Consider the following 17,595-nt stretch of genomic DNA (forward strand, 5'->3'; position numbering starts at 1 on the left):
TGGCTGTTGCTAGCCTGGGATAGAGGCATTCAGCGTGAGCTCTTTAATTACCTTGCCACCCTGTGAGAAGGGTTTTGTTTGAGTCTGGGCTTCCAGGCTCCATACAGACACAGTGCCTTGTGGTATAATTAGTATTTCTGTTTCCTGGGCACACCTGATTGATTTCTGTTTTGCATCGTCAGGAAGGCGCCGTGTGTGTGCGTGTGTGTGTGTGTGTGTGCGTGTGTGTGTCCTTCAGTTGTGTTTGAGGGGGACTGATGCAATATGTTCTAGTGGAAGGGCGATGTCTATGAGAGGTACTGGAGCGGTGAATGTTGATATCACGTGGTTAGCATGGGGAGTCTTATTTCATTCATTCATTCTCATTTCTAGTCTTATTTATTTTTTGCAGTTTCGCACTCTCCCACATGTTACTTACCCCGGCCCCATGTAGCTGTTTACCAGGTGTGTGTGTGTGTGTGTGGGGGTTCTAGTGGTCAAGGTCCCTCATCATCGATCAATCACAACCCTGTCAATCAGTCACTCAGCATGGGTCCCTGAGGCAGATGGGTCCACAGGAAATGGCCCCTCCCCACTCATACCGAGGCAGGGCTAAGTTACAACACACGCAAACAAGGCGAGGGAGTGAACATGTGCTCGAGGGGTTCGTGCACTTGTGAAAGTTTAATATGAACAGTATGAGGGAGTGTGCACGAGGGGGGATTTATTTTGTGTGAGGGTGTGTAGGCAGTGTCTTCCTCAGGTCCATTTTTTTTTTATCTGGGGGGATCCGTTCTCTGGGGGGATCCGTTCTGAAGGCATAAAACCTCAGCACGGGCAATTCTCTGCTCTGGTTCACTTTCTCGGCTCCCCCATTGCTTCTCCCTGGTTAAACTCGAGTGCAGGTGCTGCCATCAGCGCTACTGCCCCAGCACACCATACAAAAGATAAACAAAGACACACCCAGGTTCACGGTGTCAAAGAGCCGGTAATTGTGGCGAGAAGCGTTTGCTTTGGCAAAATGTTTTTGGTGCTGCGGTGACAGAAAGGGCGTTGCGGTTATTGATGAATGTGCAAATCTGTGTTTGATAAAGCCCTCAGAATGAATCACCAGAAAATATTTATCTTGCATGTAAATATAAACTTCATTCAGGAATAATATTGGTGTATCACAGTTGCTGCTTTCGTTAGTCGCTGCTTAGCTATCCGCACGTTTCTAACCTGATTGTGTGTTTGTTCTTGTTTGCCGCAGAGATCAACAGAGTTCGCAAGGACATGTACAGTGACTCGGTGAATGGCCTGGTGGGTAAACAGCCCCTGGACCTGCCGGAGCCAAACGGCACCATCATCCACCAGCAGGAGAAACTCTTTGTGCCCGTCAAAGAATACCCCGACGTAAGCTACTCTTCTTAAAATACACTCACAAAGCCTGTAGCTTGTATCGGCTTGTACTTAGTCTCTGTTTATGTTTCTCTTTTATTCATTTTACACCAATCTGTCTTCCTTTCACTCTCATGCTCTTTCTTCAACGCTTTCTCTCATTTCAGGATAGCAATTATCCCCCCCCAGTCACACACACTGTTCTGCAGTGTTGCTATCAAATGCAGGATATTGACATTACGAGAACTCTTACGAGAAAGTGTTGCGATTTAGCCCATAGCAATGTTTTCTTTGGCTGTTCAGTTTGATTGCTTTATGTCAAGAAAGAACCACGATTTTTTTCTTTGCGCAATCAATGCACAAAATTGTAAAGTCTTCCATTCCGTTGTGTGCCAAGACGGTCGGTGGGGCAAATTATGGCATGAATGGAGGGGGGGTGTGTGTGTGGGGGTGGGGTAGGTGGGGGGGTTATGACAACTGATTGCAATAATGTAAACACACAAAAGCAAAGTTGGGTGGTAGTAAAAAAAGCTGGGATTTCCGAAAGGTTAAGACGTCCAGTGCCTTTTGGAGGCTATGCATCATACACCTCTCATTGCCTGGAAGAGAGTGATGGCACACCCACCAGCCAGGAAGAGATGTTGTGACAGAGAACCGTGTGCGTGTGCGCGAGCGTGTGCGTGTGCGTGCGTGTGTGTGCGCGTGTGTGTGTGTGTGTGTGTTTAGCACTAGTTTTCCAACGGCCAGTTGAACATCGTGATGTCTCCCCTCACGCTAATAGTACTTTGACACACACATCACATGACATTACGTGTACATATAACGCCGTCACTGCTGCCTAATTCCAGCAGCCACCAGAGAAGGGTGTGAGGGGGGGGGGGGGGGGGGCGGGGTGGAGCAGAAGGCAACAGGGGGGAGCAAGGGGAGGATCGGTCAGGCGTGAATTGCACTTTCCCCCTGACAGAGCTGATGAGAGCCACCGGGGGCCTACTGAACTACTGGCGGCCCCCACAAGAGACGTGGTCAGGTCTGGTCCCTCGGAGGGGGCGCCGGGGGGGTTGGCAGCCCTAAGCAACACCCCCCCAGCCCCTCAAGCAAGTCCACCCATGCCCTGCATAGCTTCCGAAAATGTTGAATGATTGAAGACATTTTGGAGCTTGGCACGGGAGAGATTAGAGGTGAATTATTTCCCCACAGCTTCCACATGTGAATGTTGTTTGGTATAATAATGCCAGTGGGAAGCCCCATGGACATGCATGCACTCCATTAAAGAGCTTTGTACTCTCAGATGACCCCTGACCCCACTTCCGGGCTCAGTGCCACACTGCACTCTGCTAGACTCACTCTGTATGTTGTTTCTGTGGCTGCTGTTAATTCACTAAATTAATTACACTCCCCCCTGGTGGTCAGAATTAGTCATTTATACTTTCTGTGGAAACTTCACAGGCAAAAGCGTGTTACCATTAATGTACAGGAAATGGAAGAATTCCTTTCCGGGTGTGGCTTTAGGGTTCTCAATGCTTGTTAGTCAGACATTAGTATATCTGCCAATGTCACTTTTTAAAGCATTGATTATGGAAGTACATGGCAAAACATTCTTGTTTCTCTATTTAATGTTGAAGTAGAAACTGGCAAGGTGGCGCTTTCGCAATAATCCCTTATGTGACAACGTTGCAGTTTTAAATGGAGGTCATTGGAGGTGGCTGCAGTTAGCCAGGGTTTGCTGAACGTGTATTTGGATAAGGATGTGGGGCGAACTGAGGGAAAATTCTGTAAATTCACTTCCTGTGTCCCGTGTGTATCATGCTAGGAGAAGCGGAGACTGTAGCGATAATTATTGGACTGGGGACCACCCCCCCCCCCATTGTGTGAGTGTGTGGCTAGGTGCACCACAACTACATTGCACTGCATTACAGTGGGGAGGGAGAGACTGTAAAGTGGGTGTGTTCTTGGCAAACACACTGCTGCCTTGCCAGATTTGTCTGCTCAGCCCCTGCCCCTGCTTGCATCGCTTTTCTTGTCACTTGGAACACCTGCTGATTTGTACTTTTACGTTCTTTTATATATTTTTTGTCTCGCCTTCTATCATTCCTAAGCACTCCTGAAAAATACTCATTTCAAAACAAGGCTTTGCTTATACCTCCTTCTCACTTTCCCTTTCACATCTTTTTCGATTCACTCACACTTCCTCCCCTCTCTTGCCCGCTCTCTCCCTTTCCCACTCACTCCCACTGTATACACTATCAGTCTAAACATTTGACGCTCTTTCCGTCTCTATTCCTCTCTCTCTCTCTCTCTCTCTCTCTCTCTCTCTCTCTCTCTCTCTCTCATCTCTCTCTCTCTCTCTCTCTCTCTCTCTCTCTCTCTCTCCTCTCTCTCTCTCTCTCTCTCTCTCTCTCTCTCTCTCTCTCTCTCTCTCTCTTCTCTCTCTCTCTCTCCTCTCTCTCTCTCTCTCTCTCTCTCTCTCTCTCTCTCTCTCTCTCTCTCTCTCTCTCTCTCTCTCTCTCTCTCTCTCTCTCTCTCTCTCTCTCCTTCCTTCTTTCTTTCTTCTTTCTAGAGCTCCAGCTTTTGCTCTCCTTCTCTTGCTCTCTCTGCACCTCTGAATGTCAATCCACACACACAGGCGTACACCAGCCACTCTGTGACGTCATCAGTCTGGAAATAGCTTGGTCGCATCACCGTGGCAACAGCATCCTGACTGACGGCTGACTGGCAGGCCATCTGATAACACTAAACTTCAATTAAATGCTATCTTTACCACTGTCTCTCTCTCTCTGTGTCTCTGTCTGCCGCTCTCGCTCTCCCCGCATGCCTCTATTTATCCACGCACACAACGTGCACGTGCCGCTTTCCGCTGACCTTCACGCTCCTAATAGAACCTGCGATGCCTCGGCCCATTCACTTTGTCTCCTGGTGCTGCCCGTGAACCCACTCCATCCCCTCCCCGGTCATACATATCAACAGTTTAGAACTGAGGTCACACACACGCACACGTGCACGCAGGGCCGACTATGAAATGAGAGGCGCCTCCAGAGGTAAGCTGTCGAGCCACTGGTAGACGGGGCCGACAGGTCCAAGTTTCCTTTCTTTTCGCGAATCCTTTGTTTGAAAGGCAGGCCCAACCGCCTCACACACCCGGCATAGAAGAAAAACACTTGTGGATTGAAGTAGAATGACTTGCTTTGTTTATGCTATTCATGGAATTGGGTGTGATACACCTGCCTGTTAATGCTATTGCGGTTGTTAGTGTAGCATTATGTGATGAGGGTTTAGTTTGGTTCAATGTTTTGACCGTTGCCATGGCTTCTGAAACTATTTACCTCTTTAGTGAAATCATTTTAAATATAAGATGCGCTTCAGTTTCCATGGCACCCTTTTTTTAATAATCACAGGACCAATTCTCTCAAGATTTAATTAGCTTGCTAGTTTTTTTTACCAGATGGTGCCTAGCTGAGTCCAGCTAGGCATCACAGAATGACATCCCTTCTCTGAGAATCAATAGAGGTTGATCAAATTGACCTCTACCCCTTTGTAGCTCGCCTAAACGCTGCTCTTCATTTTTAAGGAAAAAAAATAAGCTCTTCAGAAATGAATTAGCCTTCATTCAAGTAGTGGTGAATTTCAGCCGTTTCTGAAGTGTCTGCAAAATCCTTGGGTGAAAGTGCATGAGTGTGTGGACTGTGGGTACGTGCACTGACGTCTACTTCCACGTGCACACCATGCCAGCCTGACTGTGACCTCTCAACAGCGGACAGTATCGCGCTTGAAGCTCAATGAACGTGCCGTTTGTCTGTATTCACTCTTCAAGTGAAACTTGAAGAGTGAATACAAATCACAGAGGGGAGTGGATCACGCTGCCACCGGTCGGAAGGTGTGTGTGTGTGTGTGTGTGTGTGTGTGTGTGTGTGTGTGTGTGTGTGTGTGTGGACTGCAGACCCACTCTTGCTGGCAGGTAGATGAGCAGCACAATGCAGCACGCCCCTAATTATGCACCAATGCACACATCCGTGCACAAGCGTTTTGGTGGGCACTTGCGTCCCTGCTGCGTGGTATTTTGTGCAGAGGGTGGACATAGAGCAGACAGGACGAGAGGGGGACTGGACCAGAAAGGGGAGATTAACATTGCGACAGTGCACAGCTGAAGGTAAACGGCTACTTATTGCTTGTAGGCACAGGCTGAACGTTTCCCAAAGCTGGATAACTAGCACAAGGGACAACCGGCCTTACACAAGGGAAATTCCTTATAAGGTGTTTTTAATTGTGTATGGCATAGGGATGGAACGGTTAAGGTAAACATTAAACAATATAAGTAGCTAAATACATACGTTTTTCATATTTGTACATCTTTATTGCTAAATAATGTCCTATTGCCAAACGATAATCATCATTGATAACGGTTATCAACCCACAATACCAATAAACCACCTGAATTGGTAATATAGTCCCGATATGCCTTCACAAACAGACAGGATTCTTGCATTTCTGATGTACACTTATTGGAATAAATATTTAAACTTTTCATTGGAACGATTGCCAACGTAATGTGGATGGTTGACTGCATGGGCTGTTTGATTTGACAGTGTGCAGTAAATGCTTTTCCCAAGAATGCTAGGTACTTATGAGTGCACCCCACATGATAGTTACTTAATACTCTGTTCACAACCAGCTTTTTTCATTGTATCACTCCTAAAAAATAAAGTAACTTCACAATCAATTACCTCAAAGAGAAGTGAGAGGGTGGAGGAAGCAGGTTGCTTGTTGAATGATCAAAAGACACAGGCGTACGTGCGTGTGGGTGCACGCACACATTCGTACACATGGATGGACACGGACTGAGGTGATGTGAAACAAGTGTGACATAGTCATCCCTCCTCATTGCTAGCCACATGTCCCCAATGCTCTTTCTCTCTGTCGACAGACGCAAACACATGCACACTCTCCCCTCTCACACAAGCATTCAATTGCACAATCACTCGACTAATGTTTATCCACAGCCATTAACCTTCAACAACACATTTGTAGCCTTCAACCGGTCAGCCTGTATCAGTGTGTAAACTGATCGCACAGTAGCATATAGTATACAGTGTTAGTTACTGGCTGGGAAAGTAGGCAAATCTTATATTTTAGAATATTCTCTGGTCCACACTGACCATCTGAAAGGCATTTTGTCTGGTGCTGTGCATTATGCTTGGTCCGGATCATACATTCACATGAAAGTAGACTTTCTTTTTTATTGTTTGCTGTATCATCTCATATCTAGGATTTTTGTGGCTTCCTCCCTCTCTCTCGTTCTCTCTCGCTCTCTCTCGTTCTATCTCTCTCTTTTGCTCCCTTCTGCCCTGTAAATGATCTGCAGTTTGCTTTGTGTCATGGTCAGAATAATTCAACAGTGCTTCCAGGCCAAGTTAAGGGTGCCAGTCTCCTACTGGCTTATGGTGATTTAAGTAGCGAACAGCAGCAGAAAGCCTTGGCATCATGAAAGCTGTCTTTTTTTCAGTGTTACATTCCCTTTTACTTTCTTAAGCGTCTTTGTCCTATGCCTTCGGCCCCTCCCCCTCCCCCTCCTTCCTCAGTCTGCATCAACTGGGCTGTTTAACATCTCCGTCTCCATCTTGTTTATTTCCACCCCTTCCTGCAACCCCAATAATAGTCCAAACCCCAAACAGAATGATCAAAGAGGCAGAGGATTAGGCGCTAAATGCTTGATGTGCTGAATAAAGGGCGCTTTGATGTCTGTAGGGCGCATGGCGTAAATGTCACCCGGCAGAAAACACACCTCCATTCCAGACGCATAGACTGCTGTCTCCATTTTGTTTATTTATTTTTTCCACATACACGCTTCTCTACTTCCACTTAAGTTCGTCTGTCTGTCTGTCTGTCTGTCTGTCTGTCTGTCTGTCTGTCTGTCTGTCTGTCTGTCTGTCTGTCTGTCTGTCTGTCTGTCTGTCTGTCTGTCTGTCTGTCTGTCTGTCTGTCTGTCTGTCTGTCTGTCTGTCTGTAGTCTTGCATCTCTTCCTCTGTGTGTGTGTGTGTGTGTGTGTGTGTAATGAGAAAGGTAAAAACACACAAGGTTAACTACGGCAATGTATTTGTGTTGTTTAGTAGGAGGTTACCCCAGCGCTCATTATTCTGGCTAGCCTTGAATTTAATACCGTGCTTCAAATCACCGGCACAGGGCCGTGGTATGTAGTTGGCCATGTTTCCACTTTGATCAACCCAATGCATGATGGGAAATATTTTGTGGTGACCCATAGTTTCTACCCAGCATCTCTACCCTGTTTCTTTCACCTTGAACTCCTTCGTGGTTGGCTAATAATGATTGTGTATTCACACTTCCACAGCGGTCACATGATCTAATTTCCTGCCCCCTCTTCTCTGGCCAGTGCACAAACAGCCATGCTGAGCACATTGTCCTGCCTCCCCAAGCATTATTGTCAGGCCCATTGTCGTTTTGCTTGTTTGTTTGCACAAACACATAATCATATTTTATGTAAAAAAAATAAATAAAAATAAAAACATAATGAGAGTGCACAAAAGTCAGCCTGAGTGTCTGCAAGAGTTCTCCCCGCTTTCTCACACACACACACACACACACACACACACACACACACACACACACACACACACACACACACACACACACACACACACACACACACACACACACACACACACACACTATATATATTATTAAAACATACATGTAAACAATATAGCCCGTCTGTGGAGTAGCGATAAGGGGGACTAAACAAAGATCCTTTAATGTCGGTGTAAGCCCCCGTCCCGAAGGGAGCGCGAGGGGGGGGGGGGCGGTCGAGGAGAGGTTTGTTATGTGTGTGTGTGTGTGTGTGTGTGCACGAGTAGTTGGCTAGTGTGTTTTCTCTGCTTGAGAAGGTCCAGATTAAAGAGATGGGAGTTTGAGCAAAGGGTAAAGTCGGCCTGCCAAAGGTCTCGCTGTCCTGCTAATCTCCTCATTTGCTAAAAAATTAGCAGAGGGAACCCAGAGTGGGGGTATGCTGCCAAGTTCGGGAAAAACTTCAGCCAATGTGTGACGGCGGTGCAATGTGTCGATTGAACGAATACGTATTTTTTAATGATCAAGATGGAGGCGGAACCCTTCCTGTCTCTACTATAGGGGCGCTCCCTGGACCCCACATTAAAACACAAGTGGTTTCGAAATGGCGCCCGGTCCTTTTGGGTTTGCGGGCTTTAAAAGGGTAGAAACTCCGCTGCTGAGGAAAAGCACAGAAAACTGCCCCAAGTGGTGCAATTCACACTTTATTACCACCTAGAGATGTATTGAATTATTTCTAATTTATGAGGTTTTTATACCAAACCATTGTTAAATTTGTTTTATTTGGAAATGAAAGAGTTCTCTGGGTTAAAGCCAAGTCAATGTTAAGTCTTCCAGGAGAAAAGCAGACATGATGTTGGTTAGTCTTGGTGTGGGTTGGTGGGTGGATATTGTGTAAACCTTAAAGGAGAATTGTGTAACATTTCTACTAGCTTGTTGCTAGTCAAGTCACTAGTAAAATCGTCATCCTGTAACTGATACAACACAAAAAGAATGCGAGCCAGCCTGCGCCCCTTTGTTTACATGAATCGTACTGTCACTCACAGAACCCCTCCCACTCACGCCATCTCACCAGCGGAGTTACCAGTGTACGAGTCACACAGTCAGACAGACACTGTTGCAATTTTTTATTCATTCTGAGAGTCACCGGTCTACTAAATGGTAGGGGCTCGATCTTACACACTGCTACTTTAAGGACACATTTTCCAGACATTATGCCTGGCCTGCGCCTTTTTTTTATTCATACTTTTTTTTTTTTACTGCATACTCTAATGGTCCTATTCTTTGAGTAAATGTGTCAAATACCTACTAGTCGACCTATGCCCTTATACTCTCCTATCCACACCGTTCTGATTTATCATTGGTTTTAGGACCCAAGTATTTAAAGTTTTTGCTTTACAATGTCGCACAACATTGAAACCATTACAATAGATGATTTAGAGGCCATTTATCGAAAATGACTTGAGTTCAACAATAAAAGATGTCCTTAACTAATCCCTCCTTATTTCTCTATTTGTCAGTGTCACTCTTTATCAGGGCCTGTCTCCCTTGTCATTTCCAATCATCATCCATGTTGGTCACAGACACATTCCAAGAGGCAGGGCAATGTGAGCAGGTCTGAGAGCAAGAAGGAGAGACGGAGACATGGTGGCATTGATATAGAATCTATAAATAGTCCACTAATATATCGGTCAAGCCCTAGACGGTATTTAAAAGGGCACTAGTAGGCTTCCTCGGGGTTCAGCCACGTTGATGCGTGGTGTAGAGTTGTCTCAGTAATCAGGGCACGCATGGAAGAGGTTAGAGGAGATGTCGGTGAGCCCCGTCCCGCTGGATGTAGTTGTGACATTTCATAGGCATACGTTTTAATATTAAGTTTTGCTTTTTAATTCCCTGTGCCAGCCAGCTTGTGTTACGACACCAAAGTCGAAGTGTGTGTGTGTGTGTGTGTGTGTGTGTGTGTGTGTGTGTGTGTGTGTGTGTGTGTGTGTGTGTGTGTGTGTGTGTGTGTGTGTGTGTGTGTGTGTGTGTGTGTGTGTGTGTGTGTGTGTGTGTGTGTACTTATGCGCGATGTCTGAGTATAGACACTTTCCAGAGCTTGCGGTTCTCAAACGTCTGCAGTCAGCACTATGATTCAGACAGACACCGCTCTACTAAACTCCTCGTGGCGGTGTTTATGTGTTTGTGATTGAGACCCAACAGCACGCTCAGCTGGTGGGCGGCAATTGCCCTGTCACCCCACAAAGACACACACACGTACACACAGGGTCGCTGTGTGCTGTCATTTTTCAAAGAGGGCTTCCACATCTCTTCGACAAAGAGACTGCTAGACTAGCGCCGCGACTCTGGGACCAATACAACACCCTGCAGTGTTCTCAGCCCTCTCCCTCACGGCTGTTTGATTACGTAGTTAAAGGGGAAATGCATCCGCATCCTGTTCGATTTTTAATCTTCACTTAATTATGGGCAGCTTTGCCCATAATGACCTCTTTATAGGTTTGAGCTGATGTGCTGGATTGCATAACCAGATTTGAGCGCGTTGAGGAATTTAAAGCAGAGTCACTGTTCGTTCTAAGTCAATAAATTGTGATGGGCTGACTGCAAGGAGAACGCTGTTATGTCTGCCGAATATTTCCAGTTTGTAAACATAACATGGAAAATATCAGAAAAAAGGGTTGCAGATTACCCATCATGCCCTCTGCCAACTGCTGTGTTTGAACACTGGTGTTTGTTTTCCTTTTTATGAACCCCATTCTATTTCTCTCTCTCTTGTCTGCCATACTACGCCTCCCCTCCCTTCTGTTTTTGTGTTGACTGAAAACTGTGTTGGATTATTTCAACCCATTCCCCCTCTATCCCAGTGGAAGGGGACTTTCAAGTGGTGAGGATTACGGCGGTAAATACATTTCCTTTTGGTGCAAAGCTGAAAAGCCACTCACCAGCGCAAGGGGACCTTGATAAGAAAATTGTGTCAAGCAGAGAATACCTTGCCACGCAACCCCACCCGCCCCCTTACTCCGCCACACGCACGTGCACTCGCGCGCGCACACACCCACGAACACACGGCCCCCCCCCCCCTCTTTCCACCCTCCAAAAAAGATGTCTCTTTCACAGAGTTCTCTCTAACGGTGGTCGGGAGGTTTTCTTTGCTTTTTTCCAAGTTATTTTTAAATGGCTGAACCGCAAAACTCTACAGATTTGTTCTAGACTGGCCATATTTGTTTAACCTTGTAGAGAAAGTAAGCTCACTTTTTCAGGTGGAATTGGAACTCTTTATAGTTTGTTAATTTTAGTTTGTTTAGAGCGGAAAATGTGAAAGAAAAAAAAATATATTGTCCATTAGTTTAAATAAATCAAGATGTTTTCTTGGCTAAATCGCCCAGCCCCTAGTCTGTACATGTCAGGAACCTATTGCTAGCACATGTCGGGGGGGCTCCAACATCGTCTGGCGAGCTTATGGGGGCGGCCGGCTGGAGAGAGAATAGTGTTCTGTCCACATGTTGGCCTGTATTCGTGGAGTAACATATCCAGTAAGCCCGATGATGTCATCCTTCCCTGGAACCCCCCCACAGATATTTTCCCGTCCACTCATTTTTTTGGAACAATCCTCATTAAGGAAATCCAAGTCTGCCTCTGGATAAAAAACATTTCAGTTGATTTTTTTTGTAATTATCAGGGGTATGTTTGGATTGCTCGATTCCCTTTTTTTTTGTTTAAGCTTGACCTCCTTTGCTTCTTGAACTAAAGTACATGTTTTTTACATCTTTCCTCGTCCTTTCTGCCTAATCCAGCTCATCTAACGCTGTCAATCCTCTCTGTCCTACAGTATAACTTCGTGGGGAGAATTCTCGGACCCCGAGGGCTGACCACCAAGCAGTTGGAGGCGGAGACCGGATGCAAAATCATGGTGCGAGGCAAGAGCTCCATGAGGGATAAGAAGAAGGTAGGTTCCATCCTGCACCTCATCTCCAGCATCACCATGGCGATACACAACTGTGTCCTACATCTCCGGCATCACTATGGCGATGCACAACAACATTGCAGCCTGTTGTCACTAAGGCAAAAAGCAAAGCTTTCCTCGAAGATTAAAAAAACGAATTCAGTAAGAACTATATGGATGGGATTTCCGAAGTACAAATGTCAGCGAAATGGTAGTAAACATTTCAATGAAAGACAAATCCAATGTACAAAAAATAGTATATATGGGATTTCAGAATACTTAACCATCCAAGAAAATGTACAGGGAAAATGGGACACCGTTCTCTTATCTTGTCAAAACGGTTAAGCTAGCATTTTGTGATGTTGCCCATACCGTGAAATGTGGATGCCGAAATACACGCGCATGAACAAAAACCACTAGCCTCATAGAAAGAACACACACACACACACACACACAGTCAGACACACAGTCAGACACACAGTCACACACACAGTCACACACACACACACACACAGTCAGACACACACACACACACAGTCAGACACACACACACACACACAGTCAGACACACAGTCAGACACACAGTCAGACAACGCATGGTTCCTGGTAGGGTCGGCTGTGCAGTTCAAAGAGTAGAAGCAGTTGCGCAAACAGCCAGACTAGTGTCTGTTCATGGACCTGCTGAGCTGTAACCGGTCGATCAATTTCAACTGGCATGCCTTTGTATGATGCGGTTGTATACTCCTCTGGACTAGGTAAAACGGTATGTAAGAGGAAGCAGCATGAAATGGACCATTTAAATACTGTACGATCACGGCAAGTAGCCATTTGTGTTTGTCTCATACTGTACTCGTACTGGAGAGCCGTTGATTTTGATCCCGACCAAGACGGAGTTAGGCTGCTAAAGAGTATGTTGTTGTGTGGGGTGTCGTCTGAGAGCGGTTTATTCCGATGTCCATGTCCGAGTGAGGGTTGAACTCAGTATATTTTTGAAGGAGGTAAAAGAAAGTGCCTTTCATTTGTATTTAGTTGATATTATTATTAAAAAGTAGTCATGAGGCATGTGGTTATTCTCGGGAGAAAGTTATATTTATATATATATATATATATATATATATATATATATATATATATAGTTATATTGCACATATTATATTATCACACATAGCCCGATCTCAACTTAGCAGTTGTTGTATTTAGCTGGAAAAAACAAATTAATTCCTCTGGATCCCAGTCGGGTTGAAGTTCTCACGTGCTCGCTGACACATCCTACAGCATGCTTCCTGCTTACCCGCTGAGAATCAATCCCAGTATCTCCCGTTGGCTTTCACCAAGACCATTATGGTGCCGCTACTCTCCGCTTGATTTCAGATTCCTCCCATCGCCTCCCCTGGTGCTGGTTCATTACCAACAAACACATCAGCAGTGATCAGCCCATGTTTGTTTTGCCGGCAACCATCTTTTTTTTTTTCCTGTGTCTTTCTAAATTTGATTATGAGTTGCAAGACAGTAAAAAGAAAGCGTAACGCAAAGTAACTTTCTTTCTCACTTGCCGTTTGAAAGCCTGCACACCTTCAGTTCATTACCCTGACGTATGATTACCTTTATAATCTGGTCGAAGCGTGGCACTTAATGACCCACGCCCTTGTGTGGCAAATAGAAGCAGTATGAAGGGCCCTCCCCGGTGTGAAACATTGACACAGTATTTCTGATCAGCGGCACAATGTCCCTGTCTGTCAATCCTTTGCAGAATTGTGAATTAAAAATAGTGATAGTGCAAACTATCACTGCCATTAAGTTCCTGGTGGTAAATGTTGTTCAATTAAACACCAAAGATGGGCTGGGAGATTTGTTTACGTGCACAACTGTTTGCAATTGTTCCCCTGAATATGACCCGGCCACCACATGGGTTTTTAGCTTTTTCAAGTTATCTCTTTATTCAAAGCATATTCCTTGGCTCTATTCAAAATGTTTTCTTTTGTTTTTCTCTCTCCTTTTTGTCTTGGATAGGCCTATTTATTTGGGTCTTTCAAGTGGATACACGTTATTAATTCAAGCACGTTCGTGGTATGCCAATAATGCATATCATGGGCATATGCCCATTGTGGGATGGGGGTTTCCTTCCTTTCCCACTCTCCACCCCGCCCCCCGGCTCCCCTATCTATTCTCCTCTCACTCTGTTCTCCCTTCTTCACTCTCCCCACCCTCCTCTCCTCCCCTCTTTCCTCTTTTCTCCCCTCCCCAGCAGCAGTATAGGCTTTCCGGTGTGTTGGTTCGGGATCCATTAACGGCAGCGTTTTTATGCCCTCAATAATTCAGCCCTCTGCTCTCTTCTCCTGCACTGTGATGGCTGACGGGGAAGCGGCCGGGGTGAGAGAGGGAGAGATGAACAAGGCAGAGAGAAGTGTGAACGCAAGAGACGGGTGGAAAAGGAAAGCAATAAATCTGGGAGATTGTTAGCAAAGAGGCAGGTGAAAGGGCAAATGTTTTAATGAACTAAATATATTCAGTGTTTGCCTTTTTCTCTGTGTTCAGGAGTCTAGCTTGGTGTATCACTAGTAGTTTATTCAGAGTTTGATTTGGAACGTTCTTGGGGTTAGGGTTAGTTTAGTCACTTGTCTGTTGTGGCTGCCTGTGTTTGCTCACACATGCCTTGATGTTTAGCAATAATAGGACAAGATGTTGGAGACATTAACAGAATAATAACCTGTTCCCAGTCTACACTTCCTACGTGTGTGTGGGTGCAAGCCAACACATGCACCCGTGGTTCTCTACAGAGCAAACACAAGGTGCACAGCTCTCTGCTTGATCTCTCCCCCCCCCCCCCCATCTTCTGAACTGTTGGCTAACCTCGTCACTGGTTCCCTGATCTTCAGAAGCCTAGCTTGAATTCTGAAGGACCACTTGTTGCAACAAAAAATACTTTTGTTTATTTTCTTCTTCTTATTATTATTATTATTATTGAGAGATTATTTTTTGTTGCAACAGGACCACTTGTTGCAACAAAAAAGACTCTTGTTTATTTTCTTCTTATTATTATTATTGAGAGATTCGGAAGCATTCTGCATCCGCAGTCCTAGAGATCTCCATTGTTCTAATACTTTGAAGAGAAAGGAATCCCCTTGGGGCCTTTTTTAAGCTTCATCAAATGTGACTTTAGAACCTAATGCAGATCGACTAATGGGCTAAATACAAAACAACAGCGGGAATCTGGGCAATTCAACTATGCAGGTACGCGTTATCGACCGCCCGCCCGGCGATTAAAGAAGTTTCCGTCGCTCCTGTCGGAACCGTTCCCTGATTTGATTTTTCGGCTGCGGCATAATGCGATATCTGAGTTGGCTTTGTGCACGCGGCGCTTCGTGTCGTTGGCAGAGTTGCACTCTGGCAGTTGCTGCAATAAGCGACAAAGCTATTTCATTTGATATGTAATTCTAGCGATTGTTCTCTTCACCCCCACCACCCGCTTAATTACTAGAGTTGTAATATCAGCAGGGTGGATGGCCGCCCGCAGGGCCTCCACTGACAATATCTGCCAGCTTGCAGGACACCGAGCAGAGCACTGGCTCCGGGCCGCTCAAGGAATAATACGTATAACAAGAGCAATCGATAAGGCCAGAGTAGATTGGCTTGTTGGTGCCCCGGCCAGCCAGCTTGTTTTGTTGTCCGTCTGAGTTTCAGCTGACTTGTTAGTTTTTTTTTTTTTGCTCCCTCCCCACGTCCGCTGTAGGGGTTGCTGATTGCCTGGCCTCGAGTGCGATCCACAGCTTGTTTGTGCTTTTATTAAGTGTTTACAGGGGCCTATTAGGTTGATGAGAAAAGCCAAAGCGATGTACAGAGAGTTTGTCTCACCGTCTCGGGGGCAGTCTGTTTGCTAATGCGTTCAGGCGAAGAGACGGTGTGCTCTGTACGCCTTGTGGATGAGCTAGAGGTGTTGTAGAAGGGGGCCGACATGATGGTCAATAATAGTGCTGGTATTTATAGGATTCCCTTGAACAAGGTATTTAAGAGAATATCTTAAACCATAATAACCACCACCTTGTTTTACCGGCGATTGGCCCGGCCATGTGAGGTGAGGCTGTAACCAATCTGTTGTTGTCCTCTTCTGCCCTCTGGCTTCAGCCATAGGCTTTGTTTGAAGTAATCTCTCTCTGTAGTCTGACACACACCCACACGCACACGCACACGTACACACACACGTACACACACAGTTCACACGCACAGTTTACAGTATATTTTTGTACCTGGGCACCCCACAGAGCATTTCAAAGGGATCCGGTGTCTCTGTGAAGGGTGGGTCTACGCCTCTCAATTACATGTGTGACCGTTTCCTATTCCTGTGTTTGTTGGTTGGGGGGGGGGGGGGGGGGGGGGTTGGCACTGTTGCAACGAGTGTGTAGAAGCAGGGGGGGACGGCAGCCTGTAGGTCAACCAGCTAAACCCAGCACAGCGAGTCGCTCTGTCTGCTCGATTTATTGCTGCTATTTACATGCTGCATATTTGGCCATAACACACACATCGCTGGTGTTATCCCGGAGCACCAGTGATCCAATGCGGCGTTGGGACGGCTTTTCTAAGGCCTTCCTGGCATTCCCCCCCCCTTCCATCTCTCGGTCTCCGTGTCTCCCCGTCTGCGTTTCCCTCCTGCTTCGTCCCACCTCCGTGGGACGGGTTTTGTCGGCGACCGTGTTCACAAGCAGTCCTACTGGCCAGGTGGGTGCCTCTCTCTGGTGCTGGCTTGCGTTGACTGAAGGGCTGATTATGGTTCCACGTCGTCCTCGACACAACGATCGCGCATGCGCTTCGGCGCGGCCGTGAACCCGTTTTTGTTCTGCGTTGGGTTTTAGTGAGCGGACCAATCACAGCCCTTCCCGCTGCGTCCCTTTGACGCCACGGTAACATGTATGGGAGACGCATGTCAGGAGGGTCCACAAGGCCTAAAAAATTTTTTTGTTTGGTTCCGACCCTGTCAATTTATGTGCGAGCCAAATTATTTTAGGAGCTCTAAATGAAAAAAAATAATAATAATTCCCTACCTACCCATGAATTTAACTGACAACCAACAGGAACCAAACATTTATTTTTTTAGGCCCAAGGACGTAATGGGTCCGTAAACCCCTTGCGTCGACGTGGAATCACAATCAGCCCTTCATTCCATCAGAATCAGCCAACACTGGCCGTGTGTCACATCTCACACGAGGCCATGTGCCTGCATTCATGCATGTTGTTACCGCTTGTCAGTGCATCGTCTGCTGTATGTACCGAGGCACATACCAGTCCCTACTATACATCCCCTGATATGCCTCCAGCAAACCGCCATGGTAACATAATGGCCTGGCTCCTGAATCTTGTAGGAAAAGGGAAAAAACGAGAGTGGGATTTTGAACTCATCGCGGGCGTGTGTGCTTCAACAAAGAAGTGTGTTGCAAAGAGCAGCGCCATGGCAACTGCCCTCTGCAGAGTAGAGCGCTGGCGGGTGGCGCTAAGGTGTGTGCGTGTGTGTGTGTGTGTGTGTGTGTGTACGCGTGTGTGTTGTCTGTAACCAATACCCTTCTGCTTGTTCAGAATATTGAAAATGTGTCGGGTAGTGCCCTCCTGCAGTGGCAGCTATGTGTTGTCAGTAATTGGACACCTCCTTGTCCGAGCTCACGCCGCAAGGTAGCAGTGATCGCCAGGCTCTGGGCGGATCATGTTGAGGGCAAACAACTCGCCGCTGGACCAT

General features: G+C 46.3%; 1 protein-coding gene across 1 annotated transcript in view; it reads left to right on the top strand.

Moving 5' to 3' along the window:
- Positions 1 to 283: 283 nt before the first annotated feature.
- qkia (QKI, KH domain containing, RNA binding a) overlaps positions 284 to 17,595 on the top strand; it is a 50,889-nt gene continuing 33,577 nt past the window's right edge. Inside the window, exons 1-4 of the mRNA XM_060052590.1 lie at positions 284 to 296; positions 434 to 444; positions 1,171 to 1,374; positions 11,760 to 11,876. Coding sequence (XP_059908573.1) covers positions 284 to 296; positions 434 to 444; positions 1,171 to 1,374; positions 11,760 to 11,876 — 345 coding nt within the window. The remainder of the gene's footprint in view (positions 297 to 433; positions 445 to 1,170; positions 1,375 to 11,759; positions 11,877 to 17,595) is intronic.

The sequence above is a fragment of the Gadus macrocephalus genome, chromosome 5 (genome assembly GCF_031168955.1).
Source record: "Gadus macrocephalus chromosome 5, ASM3116895v1".
NCBI lineage: Eukaryota > Metazoa > Chordata > Actinopteri > Gadiformes > Gadidae > Gadus > Gadus macrocephalus.